Source organism: Hylobates moloch, unplaced genomic scaffold (genome assembly GCF_009828535.3).
Source record: "Hylobates moloch isolate HMO894 unplaced genomic scaffold, HMol_V3 SCAFFOLD_1, whole genome shotgun sequence".
NCBI lineage: Eukaryota > Metazoa > Chordata > Mammalia > Primates > Hylobatidae > Hylobates > Hylobates moloch.
Window position 1 is genome coordinate 23,603,864 of NW_026652276.1, and position 12,387 is coordinate 23,616,250.

At 55.8% G+C, this 12,387-nt stretch overlaps 2 protein-coding genes across 8 annotated transcripts; one reads left to right on the forward strand and one right to left on the reverse strand.

The window, feature by feature from the left end:
- The first annotated feature begins 442 nt into the window (after positions 1-442).
- On the forward strand, positions 443-4,072 carry AAMP (angio associated migratory cell protein). Its single transcript, XM_032754525.2, has 9 exons — positions 443-680; positions 1,215-1,354; positions 1,614-1,758; positions 2,054-2,137; positions 2,255-2,370; positions 2,519-2,622; positions 2,738-2,828; positions 3,025-3,179; positions 3,591-4,072. The coding sequence occupies exons 1-9, from the start codon at positions 458-460 to the stop codon at positions 3,664-3,666; spliced, it is 1,134 nt and encodes a 377-aa protein (XP_032610416.1). The 5' UTR covers positions 443-457; the 3' UTR covers positions 3,667-4,072.
- Positions 4,073-4,341: 269 nt separating this feature from the next.
- Positions 4,342-10,715, reverse strand: GPBAR1 (G protein-coupled bile acid receptor 1). 7 transcript variants are annotated; one of them, XM_058425917.1, is made up of 4 exons: positions 10,682-10,712; positions 9,017-9,123; positions 8,019-8,163; positions 4,342-5,523 (listed from the first exon to the last, which is right to left on the reverse strand). In XM_058425917.1, the coding sequence occupies exon 4, from the start codon at positions 5,476-5,478 to the stop codon at positions 4,486-4,488; it is 993 nt and encodes a 330-aa protein (XP_058281900.1). In that variant the 5' UTR covers positions 5,479-5,523; positions 8,019-8,163; positions 9,017-9,123; positions 10,682-10,712; the 3' UTR covers positions 4,342-4,485. The 7 variants fall into 7 exon arrangements, 6 of the variants coding, with proteins under 6 accessions (XP_058281900.1, XP_032610422.1, XP_032610419.1 ...); XM_058425887.1 differs by having other exon boundaries at positions 4,363-6,142; positions 8,019-8,160; positions 10,682-10,715; XM_032754531.2 differs by lacking the exon at positions 10,682-10,712 and having other exon boundaries at positions 8,019-8,160; positions 9,017-9,414.
- Between the last annotated feature and the right edge of the window lie 1,672 nt (positions 10,716-12,387).

Here is a 12,387-nt window from a genome sequence, read left to right on the forward strand (position 1 = left end):
GACCAACATGGTGAAACCCCGTCTCTACTGAAAATACAAAAATTAGCTGGGCATGGTGGCGGGCGCCTGTAATCCCAGCTACTCAGGAGGCTGAGGCAGGAGAATTGCTTGAACCTGGGAGGCGGAGGTTGCAGTGAGCCAAGGTCGCGCCACTGCACTCCAGCCTGGGCGACAGAGCAAGACTCTGTCTCAAAAAAAAAAAAAAAAAGAAACCCTTAACAGGATGCTCTCCTCACTCTGCACCCAACCCGGTGGCATCCCATGCTGAGAACTGTAAGCCCTGCACCTGTCCCCACCTCTTATCCGTGGCATTGGTGTTGGGTGGTGAGGGGAGTCGCACAGTGGGGGGATCTACTCTGGCAAATAGGGAGCTTGGCAAATGTGGGAAGGATCTAACAACCAGATTCTCGAAACTTAGAAGAGCTTGGATGTGCCTGTGTTTTCCAGGAGGAAAGACATGTTGCTTTGGGTGAAAGGGGATGGGTTTCCTGAAGGTTCTGAAGGACAGAGCCCTAGGTGGGAGCTCTGTCCCCTTACCCATGGAATATCTCTTGGGACAGCATCTGTGTTTTGTGTGAGCCTGGACCCCAAGACCAATACCTTGGCAGTGACTGGGGGTGAAGATGACAAAGCCTTCGTGTGGCGGCTCAGCGATGGGGAGCTGCTCTTTGAGTGTGCAGGTGAGGGGGCCGAGGTAGAGGCCTGGGAGAGGTCATATTCTTTTGGGAGATCTTAGGAGGCTGGCCTGCAGTGGTTGTGCATCCAACAGCCACTTAGTGACGTCTCTTTTGTGCCAGCTCTGTGCTGGGCCCCAGGGACACGGGGAGAATACTAGTGTGTTTTGGGCACAGAGGCAGGAGGCACTAATTCGCCAAGGGAATCCAGGAAAGGCCACAGAAGGCCACATTGGTATAGGAGCAGTTGGGCAGAGGGGAGGACGTGGGATTGCGGGCAGAGGTGTAGAGTGGACAGAAGGGGGAAGGCATAGGAGGGTGGGGCTTGTTCTGGTTGAGTGAGGGCCAGCAGTGTCTCTCCTGGGCAGACATGGGAATACTGGTTCCTAGAGCGGCGGTGAGTTCCAGCACCTGTTGTGCTCAGTCCTGCCCCTCTTTTTTTCCTAGCTGGTCCTTTCAGGGGGCCAGATACCAGAATCACATGCCCCAGCACCAGGTACCCTATTTTTTTCCTCTGTTTCTGCTCACTTTTCTTTGAAGGCCATAAAGACTCTGTGACTTGTGCTGGTTTCAGCCATGACTCCACTCTAGTGGCCACAGGGGACATGAGTGGCCTCTTGAAAGTGTGGCAGGTGGACACCAAGGAGGAGGTCTGGTCCTTTGAAGCGGGAGACCTGGAGGTAAGATCATCAGAGCGGGAGTCAGCTCTGCAGGGCCTTGGGTTGTTGGGGGTGCAAGCTTGGGAGGCCAGTTCTGCCTTTATTGCGCCAAGCCAGCTCTGAGCCAGTGCGCCCCAAGGCACAGGAAGAATGTCTGCCTGCTACCTGGAAAGTCCCCGCGGAACCCCAGAGGCAGGAAACCTTGGGTGGAGCTCATGGGGCAGGCTTCTAGGTGGGATGGGGTGTCGGGCCTCCCTGCTGCCCCTTCCTCCCTGTCCAGTGGATGGAGTGGCATCCTCGGGCACCTGTCCTGTTGGCGGGCACAGCCGACGGCAACACCTGGATGTGGAAAGTCCCGAATGGTGACTGCAAGACCTTCCAGGGTCCCAACTGCCCAGCTACCTGTGGCCGAGTCCTCCCTGATGGTGAGAGCACCTCCCTTGAGTGACCTTTCCCGGGTGCAGAGGCTGAATCCCGGGATATACACCTCCCAGAGCAGCTTTCTGGGCCACAGCTGGCAAACTCTGAGGCCTGCTTTTTGCAGTGCTGACCTCCTGGGCCCCAAAGCTCACAGCGCCTCCTTCCTGCTCTGAACTCACCTGTGATTCCTGGGGCAGTGTCTGGGCCCTTCCACTCTTCTTTCCTCTCCCTCTCCCCGTTCCCTTGCTTAGTGTATCTGAGCGTGCCCTCTGCCCTCTCTTCATCTGTGCCTCTCTTCAGGGAAGAGAGCTGTGGTAGGCTATGAAGATGGGACCATCAGGATTTGGGACCTGAAGCAGGGAAGCCCTATCCACGTACTGAAAGGTATCAGAGGTGGGGGAAGTGTTAGCCTGGGCCTTTGTGGGGAGGGGCTGAGAACCTGGGGCAGGACTCAGAGGGGAGGTAGGACGAAGCCTGACTTGCCTCCCTGCTCTGTGCTAGGGACTGAGGGTCACCAGGGCCCACTCACCTGTGTTGCCACCAACCAGGATGGCAGCTTGATCCTAACTGGCTCTGTGGACTGCCAGGCCAAGCTGGTCAGTGCCACCACCGGCAAGGTGAGTGGACCTGGAGCCTGGCCGGGGTCACCGCTTTCCCGACTCCTCTCCTTCCTTCCTGGGTCTTCACTGTCTCCTCTCCCCACTGTCTTTCTCTCCATCAAGCACCCGGATTCCGGGTCCTCCTCTGATCCTCTCTGGCTTTCAGGTGGTGGGTGTTTTTAGACCTGAGACTGTGGCCTCCCAGCCCAGCCTGGGAGAAGGGGAAGAGAGTGAGTCCAACTCGGTGGAGTCCTTGGGCTTCTGCAGTGTGTGAGTGAGGATGGGGAGAGGGGTTTGTGGGAAGGGCCTGGGCTGGGCCTGGGGGGAGGGCAGGGCGTGTGAGTCCAGGCCCTCATGAGTCTTCATGGTGCGCTCCTCTGCCCAGGATGCCCCTGGCAGCTGTTGGCTACCTGGATGGGACCTTGGCCATCTATGACCTGGCTACGCAGACTCTTAGGCATCAGTGTCAGCACCAGGTACGGGCAGCTGAAGCTGGGGTCCCCGTGGGCTGTGGCCATAGTGGTGGGGAAGCCCAGGCCTCCAGGAGCATCTACCCCAGATCTGGCTCCTGCCTGCCCCTTGTGTGTGGCTGTCCCTCTTTGAGAATTGGGAGCAGATGGCTCTCAGCTCTCCCACCAACCTCCGCCCTGCCTCTGTCATTCCTCGGGGCAGTCGGGCATCGTGCAGCTGCTGTGGGAGGCAGGCACTGCCGTGGTTTATACCTGCAGCCTGGATGGCATCGTGCGCCTCTGGGACGCCCGGACCGGCCGCCTGCTTACTGACTACCGGGGCCACACGGCCGAGATCCTGGACTTTGCCCTCAGCAAGTAAGTGAATTGGCCCAGGGCTGGGATGTTTGTGTATTTGGAAGGTGAGAGTAGTATGTGGGGGACACAGGATCCTTGGGGTGTAGGAGGGGATTCCTAAGGCAGGAATGCTGGGAAGCCTGAGGGTTCACAGCCCAGCCCCCATTCCAGTGGCTGACAGTGACCCTCCGGGGCCCCACGTCTCAGTCATGAGGGAGAGGCTGAGACTGATTTTCCCCATCCGAGTCAGCTCTGCTTCTCCCATGCTGGGGGCTTCCTCTAATCCCCTCCATGCTGGCTGCAGAGATGTCGGCCCAATGCTAGGCACTAGGGCCCTAGAACTGAGGGTGTGCTGGAGGAGCCCACCCTAGGGCCCCTGGGTGGTGGGCTTGGGTCCCCCAGTCTCTGCAATCACATGCTTTCTGTTTACAGAGATGCCTCCCTGGTGGTGACCACGTCAGGAGACCACAAAGCGAAAGTATTTTGTGTCCAAAGGCCTGACCGTTAATGGCTGCAGCCCCTGCCTGTGTGTCTGGTGTTGAGGGGACGAAGGGACCCCTGCCCCTGTCTGCCAGCAGAGGCAGTAGGGCACAGAGGGAAGAGGAGGGTGGGGCCCTGGATGACTTTCCGGCCTCTTCAGCTGACTTGCTCCCCTCTCCTTTTCTTCTCTAAATTTAGAGACCCAGCCCAGGGCCCTCCCACCCTTGCCCAGACCTGGTGGGCCCTTCAGAGGGAGGGGTGGACCTGTTTCTCTTTCACTTTCATTTGCTGGTGTGAGCCATGGGGTGTGTATTTGTATGTGGGGAGTAGGTGTTTGAGGTTCCCGTTCTTTCCCTTCCCAAGTCTCTGGGGGTGGAAAGGAGGAAGAGATACTAGTTAAAGATTTTAAAAATGTAAATAAAATATACTTCCCAGAGACAGTGTCTGTGTGGATTTTGTGATGGCTGGACCCTAGGAGGAGCTAGCGAGGGCCCCGTCAAGGCAAGGCTGTCCCGCAGAATCGGCTGGATGTTGAGATGTGCCAGCTCCCCATCTCCAGGGGTGGTCTGTGCGCACGACACTTCTTGCCTGCCTGGAGTCGGACTCTGCCTTAATCCACGCGTATGTCTGTAGGTTCTTTCTATTGTTGGTGTGTTGAGCCATTTCCTCCTGCCTCGCCCTGAGATATGGAATGAGATAATCATAAATGGCCAGAGGAGCTTTATTCAGTCAGTGTGGGGTCAAACAGAGGCAGGGTCTCTGATCCAGAGAAGTAGGGCCCAGTGGAGACAGGCTGGATGGCTGAGCTGGACGGATGCTCTGGTAGGAATCAGCAGAGGCCCTTCCTTTAGTTCAAGTCCAGGTCGATGCTGCTTTGGCTGCTTGGGTGGTAGGCAGTGCTGGGGCCGGGACTGTCCCGGGAGGCTCTTCCCCGTAGCCCCTGCAGGCACCTTTGGGCGGCTGCCCTCCAGGGGGCTGTGTAGCGCTGATCGCCCAGCCCCATGGCCACGGGCACTGCCGCTGCACTGGCACTTCCCAGGGAGAGGAGGGACAACAGAGTCCCAGGCCCCAGTGGTGGGCGCTGCTCATAGGCCAGGACTGAGAGGAGCAGTGTGGCCACGTAGGGCCCCCAGCACAGCCCGAAGAGCAGCATGGCTCCAGCCTGCGCCCTTGCCTGCCTCCAGGTAAGGGCCCGGGCCAGGGCCGAGGGCTCATCGCGGCACACTGCCCGCTCCAGCCGGCGGATGTCCTGCAGCTGGCGGTGGGCCGTGGCCAGCACGCGGACAGAGAGGAAGGCAGCAGCACCCACGGCGGGCAGCAGGAGCCCATAGACTTCGAGGTACAGGTAGGGGGCTGGGAAGATAGCCTGGGAGCTGCAGTTGGCACCAGGGGTCCAGTGGTTCCACCCCAGAGCGGGCAGACTGGCAAAGAGCAGGGGACCAGCCCAGGTGAGGAGCAGGGCCAGCCGAATGCTCCCAGGGGGCTGGAGTGGCCTCAGGACTGCCATGTAGCGCTCCCTGTGCACCAGCAGGAGGTTGGCGAGCAGGGAGAGGAAGGAGAAGTTGGGAGCCAAGTAGAGGAGGAGGCAGGACCAGTAACCCCGGCGACTCTGGTTCCACAGCCCTGGCAACGTGGGCAACGCCAGACCTGTGAGCAGCCCAGCCAGCAGTAGGCTCAGGAAGAAGCAGCCAGCAGGCGGGCTGCGCAGGCGGCGGTCCCAGGCGATGCCCAGGGCTAGGAGTAGGTTTGCGGTGACGATGAGGCTTGCCAGGGCCAGGGAGAGCCCCAAAGCCCCCTTGGGAATGGGGCTGGGCACCTCGCCAGTGCTGTTGGGCGTCATCTTGGTCCTGGGGACAGGGGAGTCCTGGAGCGGCAGCCGGCATGTCTGCAGGATGGGGTGGCCACAGTTAGGATGGGGCTGCAGGTCGTGTCCTCCTGGCAGGGTGGCATGTTAATCCAGGGGCGCAGACCCGCAGGCTGTGGGCTGTATCATGTTCGGTGATACACAGAATTTTTCAATTAATTGCCAATTAAACTATATAAAAAGCTATCTTTGGTTTCTATTGAAAATTCAGGTCTGGCAACACATATGTCCTATATGGTAGCAACCAGCCGGAGCTCACTGCTGGCTGCTCCTCGGACAGTCCCCACCCAGCCAGCTTTATCCGTTTCTGGTATCTGCCTTTTCTGGGCAGCTGTTGTTTAGGTCTCTTGTTTAGACTGAAAGGCGGGCCCATCCAGCCCCAAAGCATTTTGTGTATCCCTGCCTCCACCGGGGAGGCCCCTAAATGAGAGAATGGACCAGGGCTGGCTGGTGTGTCGTGGTCTTCCAGCCAGCCATTAGGTGACAGGCTCCAGTGGGCCAGGTCTCAGGCACCCTGCGCCCTTCCCCCCATCTGTCCTTGTAGCCATCACAGCTCAGTGAGCAGCCTCCGGGTAGGACTTCCAGCCCATAAACTTGACTCGTCTTTGCTCCACACTAGCAACAGGGTCCTTCCTGGGAGCTGGAGGGAGGACAGAAGCAGCCGGAGGGGACGTGTGGCAGTGAACCTGGAGATGCCAGCAGCAAGGAGAGGGACTCCCCCACATCCCCAGGCCTGAGGCTGAGCCCAGAGGAGAGGGAAGAGGAGTCAGTGGGCAGAGCCTGGTTTCTCTGTGGCTCTCATCTGTCCCTGTCCTTCCCGTCATTCCCTGGTCTCAGTCCTCCAGTGTCATGGCTCCGCTGCCACATCCTGGGGACAGGGGGAGGGGTCCTGGATCCTGTGGGAACTCCTGCTTCTGTCAACAGGGGAGCAGCTGCTGTTGCTAGGATCCAAGTCAATAAGGAAAGGATTCACACCTCTCCCCTCCTCCAGGACAGGGGATCAGGGCCCCATGGCCGCCCTGAGCTGAGAGGAAGGAAGATGATCCCCTTCCTTCCCAGGTTCCCCCAGCACCTCGAGCCTGGGCCTCCAAGGACTTGTGCCCCATTTCCCCTCCCCTAAGCGTGTTTTCTCTTCCTCAGTCTCTTCCAGTGCTCTCCACCCAGGATGTCTTTTCCTCTCTAGAGGCCTTGCAGTTTCTGTTCCCTTTCCCTGGGTATCATCAACTCTTTTAAGCCCCGTGAGACTCAGGGTCCATTACCCCAAACGTGGCCTGAGCTGGAGCTCCCAGCCCTAATTGGAGTGATTCCCCCCACCCCACCTCCACTAGAACAGCGACAAAGGCAGGGAGCAGCCCCCAGGAGTGATTTCCCAGCAGGGTGCAGGCTGTACCACCTGCACACCCCCGAGATTCTGGTGGCTTGGGCTGGGTGTAGTAGCCTCTCCAGGATCTGGGGTTTGGGGGTTGGGGGAGTAGCTACTCACATGGCTGTTGGGAGCAGGTATTGCCTGCCCAGCCTGGGCCTTCCTGAGTGTCAGGGAGTTGCTGCAGCCAGCCCTGCAGGGGTTTAGACCATGTCTGGTGTCCTGGCTGAAGAGCACAAGTGGACCAAGTGCATGGTGTCTCCACCCAGTGGGGACAGCGGGGCCAGGCTCTCCTACCCAGGCTCTGCCCCTGTCTGGGTTCTCAGAGGGATGGAGAAATGAGGCCCGCAGGACTCAGCCCCGGCCCCGCCTCTGGGAGGGTGGGACCTGGCATATTCCGAACTGCAGCAACTGGGAGGCCTGCCACCCCCTCCCACCCAGTGCCCCTCTCCTCCTGCCACCTAGGTGGCAGTTTCCCTACTTCAGCTCGGAGTAATCTGAGAAATGCATTCCAGTTAATGAATAATAATGACTGACTTACCCCTCCCGACTTCCCGCCTCAGCTGATGCATTTACATTTAAGCCCCTGGACTGGCCAGCCAGCTGACAGCACACCAGGCTCCCTCCACACTTCCGTGTGTCATGGTGGCAGTGACGGGTGTTTGGGGCCTGAGGATCTTCACTCCCCCATCCCATCACCTGATGGGCCTTTCAGTTTCTAAGGCCAGACTTGCCTTCCTGAATCTGGGGTCATTCCACACTTTTCTCAACGGCTTTCTGAATCAAGTTCTGAACTATGAGGGACAAATGGCTCTGGGGATGTGACCTTGGGTAAGGTACTACTGGGCCTCAGTTTTTGCCTGTGTTAAAATGGGAACAAGAAAAACCACCTCTAATTAAGGTCGTGGTGGGGAATATCACAGGATAACACATATGGCTGCATATACCCCAGTGCATGGCCCTTGATGGGTGGGGGTTTGCCCCAACAAACGACTCCCTCTCTTTCCTCCCCCACGATGAAGAGGCATGAGCTGGCGCTGGAATCAGAGCTGTCTGGATCCTTTTTTAAAAAGCCGGTGAACTTGGGCAAATGACTAAAGTTCTCTTGCCTTAGTTTCCTCATCTGTAAAATGGGGCCCATAGTTGTACTCACCTATCGTGAGACTAAATGAGGTCCCATGTGATGAGAACTCAGATCAACACTTGGCCCTTCAGCACTCTGTGACAGGCAGCGATCGCTGGGAACATTATTAGGATTTCTGCCTTTCTCTGCACCTGGCCCCTCTAAGACAGATCTGCTGAGAGAGGCACATGGGGAGCTTGGGAAAAGCAAGAGGGGAGTGACACTTTTGCTGCACAGGGAAGCTGAGGAAACCAGGTACATTGAGAGGGAAGGGCAAGTTCAAGGCTGGGAAGCCAGGAGTGGTGCTTTGATTTCCACCTTGTATCAAGTGCGGCTTTGGAGTGAGGGGGAGGAGAGAAGCCCAGCCACACTCCCTTAAGGCCTGAAATGGGAGGGAACAGGTGGAAATTGCAGCAGGAAAGCTGGGGCTGGGGGTGAGACATTAGGAAACACTTGCTGGCTGAAAAGCACAAGTAAATGGAGCAAAGGGACTTTGGTGCTCTCCGGGAGAGCTGGGCCTGAAGGGCTGGAGGCCCGTGGAGTGTGGCTCCGCCAGCTCTGCACAGCCAGTCAGGGATCCTGGAGAGGAGAGACTTCTGTTGGGACAAAAAGTGGGAAGAGGAAAGCATCCAGCCTCAAATCCACCCTCAAGGGAGCTGGTGGGTCGGAAGGACGCAGGGTTCCAGGGCCGCCCTCAGAAACACGCGACCTGGTCGGGCAGAAGTCACAGGCTCTGGGAGAGTTCAGCCTGGGGCCTGGACAGAAGTGGGTGTGGGACCCTTCTGATATGGGACTGCCAGGAATAAACAGACCTCCTGTTCCCAGCCCTGGCCTGCTCCCCATGGGATCCGGGATGTCTGTTTCTTCTCTGCTGCTCTGTCTAAACACTGTGTGTGGGATGTGTGTGAAGGGGGACAGATTAGGTGGTGGCAGCCAGGGAGCCTGGGCTGTCTCCTGCTCAGCCTCGTTTCTCCCTTACTAGATCATCTAGTTCCTGTCTGTTCCATCAAGCCCTGGGGCTGACTCACCCCCTAGCTTCTCCCTTCAGCCACGGAGGGCTCTGGTGCAAGCCGTCTTCAGACGCTCCGTCCAGCTGACTGTGCCCGGACCCCATTCTCCTTTCCTCAGGCAGAGCCTGAATGGGGGTGACCAATCCAGACTCTGGCACGGAATCCTCCTGTGCCTCCTTTGTCCGCTTCCATTCTCTTAGCTATCTGAATTTCTCTCTGTTGACCCACAATGTCTAGGACTGGGTGAGTGTCATGCTGGCTGGGGGTACTAGCTCTGGACCAGTGGAGGCAGCAGGGACGGGGTTTCCTGGACCTGGTTGGCCTCCCTGAGCTGCTGTTCAACACTTCACACTCAGTGCCTGTAATCCCAGCACTTTAAGAGGCTGAGGCCTGGGCAACGTGGTGAGACTCTGTCTCTACAAAAAATAAAGGTTAGCTGGGCACAGTGGTACATGTTATGTGGTTCCAGCTACTCAGGAGGCTGAGGTGGGAAGATTGCTGGAGTCCAGGAGGTCGAGGCTGCCGTGAGCCTTCATGGCGCCACTGCACTCCAGCCAGGGTGACAGAGTGAGACCCTGCCTCAAAATAATGATGATTTAAAAAAATCAGAGCCAGGCGCGGTGGTTCATGCCTGTAATCCCAGCACTTTGGGAGGCCGAGGTGGACAGATCACCTGAGGTCAGGAGTTTGACCTGGCCAACATGGTGAAACCCCATCTCTACTAAAAATACAAGAATTAGCCAGGTGTGGTGGTGGGCACCTGTAATCCCAGCTACTCAGGAGGCTGAGACAGGAGAATCGCTTGAATCCAGGAGGTGGAGGTTGCAGTGAGCCGAGATTGTGCCACTGCACAACAGAGCAAGACTCTGTCTCAAAAAAAAAAAAAAAAAAAAATCGCCTAACCTTTTTAATTCCCTCATCTTTAAAAAAAAAAAAAAAAAAAAAGGGTAAGGTGGGCTGGGCACAGTGGCTCACGCCTGTATTCCCAGCACTTTGGGAGGCCAAGGTGGGTGGATCACCTGTCAGGAGTTCGAGACCAGCCTGGCCAATATGGAAAAACCCCGCCTCTACTAAAAATACAAAATTAGCTGAGTGTAGTGGTGCACGCCTGTGGTCCCAGGTACTCTGGAGGCTGAGGCAGAATTGCTTGAACCCGGGAGGCGGAGGTTGCAGTGAGCCAAGATCGCAACACTGCACTCCAGCCTGGGTGAAAAGTGAGACTCTGTCTCAAAACAACCAACCAACCAACCAACCAACCAACCAACCAACCAACCAAAAAGAACAACCCCCCAACAGAAATGGCAGTGCTTTTAGCAACCCCCAGTAGGGGGCAGCACTGCTTGAACTCAAAATCGCCACCAGAGTAGACCCAGGTTCCGGTCGAGCACTCATCAGTACTACTCCAAATGAGGGTAACTTAATGGCAACCAACTCCAAGTATCAGCTCCCCTTAAGAAGGCTGAGGCAGCAGCTAGGGCTATTTCCTTTTCTTGGTTTCAATTCCTCCTCCAAGTCCAACCTTCCACTTCCTGTTAGAGTCTTAGCGTCTTTCCTGCCAAGCTCCTTATTCTTAGCTTGCAGCTTGCCCCAGGTTCCACTTTTTCCAGACATGGAGATTCCTACCTGCCTGGCCCTGGCAGTAAGGGCCATTCAAGCAGGGGAAAATACCAAAATACCAACTACCTTGGGGAAAGCCTGGGAAACCCCAAGCACCAAATGAGGGTTGGCTTCTGTGGGACTTTGCTGGGGTGACAGCCTGTCACTTCTGATCCCCTTGAGTGTATAAAGGGAACCAAGATTCATTAAGTGACATTATAATTACAGGCATCATAATGCTTACGATGTAACAGACATTTATTCTCTTTTCCTTTTACAAATCCTCAGGTAGGTGGCATTATGTCCAATTTAAATGAGGCTACCAGGGCTCAGATTGAGAAATTTGCTGTCACATAGCTATTAGATGGCGGAACCTGGATTCAAACTGTTCCTCTACAGCCCATATCCAAGGACACCTACAATTCCCAGGTGTGAACCCTTGGGGCACTGGCTTCCTGAGACTAGGAAGAACAACTAGATCCCCTTTTTCCAGCCCACACCCTCAGTGTGCTCGACCCTCATCCTGAGACGTTCCTCCTGTGGTCCTAAGGCCTCGACTGGTCACAGTGGGCTGCTTCATCTGTGACGAGGGTCTTTGAGGCTAGATCCATACTAACACCAAGCGTGTCCTTGTTAAGAGAAGAGTCAATCTGGATAGGGGTTTACACCAGTATGGATTTTTCTTTTTTCTGGGACAGGGTCTCACTCTGTTGCCCAGGCTGGAGTGGAGTGGCATGACACAGCTCATTGCAGCCTTGACCTTCAGGGCTCAAGCAATCCTCCTGCCTCAGCCTCTTGAGTAGCTGGGACCACAGGCATGCACCACCACATCCAGCCAATTTTTATTTTTTGTAGAGGCAGGGTCTTGCCATGTTGTCCAGGCTGCACTAGAGGTTTATTTTTGAGACAGAGTTTTGCTTTTGTTGCCCAGGCTGGAGTGCAGTGGCATGAAACTGGCTCACTGCAACCTCCGCCTCCTGGGTTCAAGTGATTCTCCTGCCTCCACCTCCTGAGTAGCTGGGATTACAGGCACCCACCACCATGCCCAGCTAATTTTTTTTAGTAGAGATGGGGTTTCACCATGTTGGCCAGGCTGGTCTCAAACTCCTGACCTCAGGTGATCCACCCGCCTTGGCCTCCCAAAGTGCTGGGATTACAGGCGTGAGCCACCGTGCCCAGCCAGATTTAATTTTTTATAGAGATGGAGGAGTCTCACTGTTACCCAGGCTGGTCTCGAACTATCCTCCTTCCTCATCCTCACAAAGTGCTACGATTACAGGTGTGAGCCACTGTGCTCAGCCTGCACTATGGATTTTTAATGTTGACAGTGTCTTGGAACTAGTTACTTCCTTAGGATTTACTGCTGTAGAAAATATTTATGCCCTTTCGTTTTTCTCCTAACTCCGTATCTTCTAAGCAACCTTGGTTCTGCCACCTACAGTACTTGCCAGAAATCGGATTCCTACTACTGACAAAAGAGTACAGTGAGCTCCAACATTAGTTATGTTCTACTAAGGAAGAAAGCAAAAACTCAGCTGGACATGGTGGCAGGTGCCTGTAGTTCCAGCTACTCCGGAAGTCAGGAGCTTGAGTACAGCCTCGGCAACACAGTGAGACCCTGTCTCTAAAAACTAAAATTAAAATAAAAAAAGGGCAAAAACTGCGTCTAGTCAAAATTACACTTGAAAACCCCTTAAATAACTCATGGGGTAGAGAATGCATATGTTGTTGTCAATATATCCAATTAATCTAGGTTTTCCAAGTACCAGAATCAAGTGGTCGGGGGCACCCTG

What these genes read in the sequence shown, in the direction of transcription:
- AAMP (XM_032754525.2), top strand. Translation starts at nt 458, where the DNA reads ATGTTGCTTTGGGTGAAAGGGGATGGGTTTCCTGAAGGTTCTGAAGGA. An exon ending in TTGAAGCGGGAGACCTGGAG is followed by an intron (nt 1,355 to 1,613) that starts GTAAGATCATCA and finishes CTCCCTGTCCAG; the next exon opens with TGGATGGAGTGGCATCCTCG. An exon ending in TCAGTGCCACCACCGGCAAG is followed by an intron (nt 2,371 to 2,518) that starts GTGAGTGGACCT and finishes TCTGGCTTTCAG; the next exon opens with GTGGTGGGTGTTTTTAGACC.
- GPBAR1 (XM_058425917.1), bottom strand. Translation starts at nt 5,478, where the DNA reads ATGACGCCCAACAGCACTGGCGAGGTGCCCAGCCCCATTCCCAAGGGG.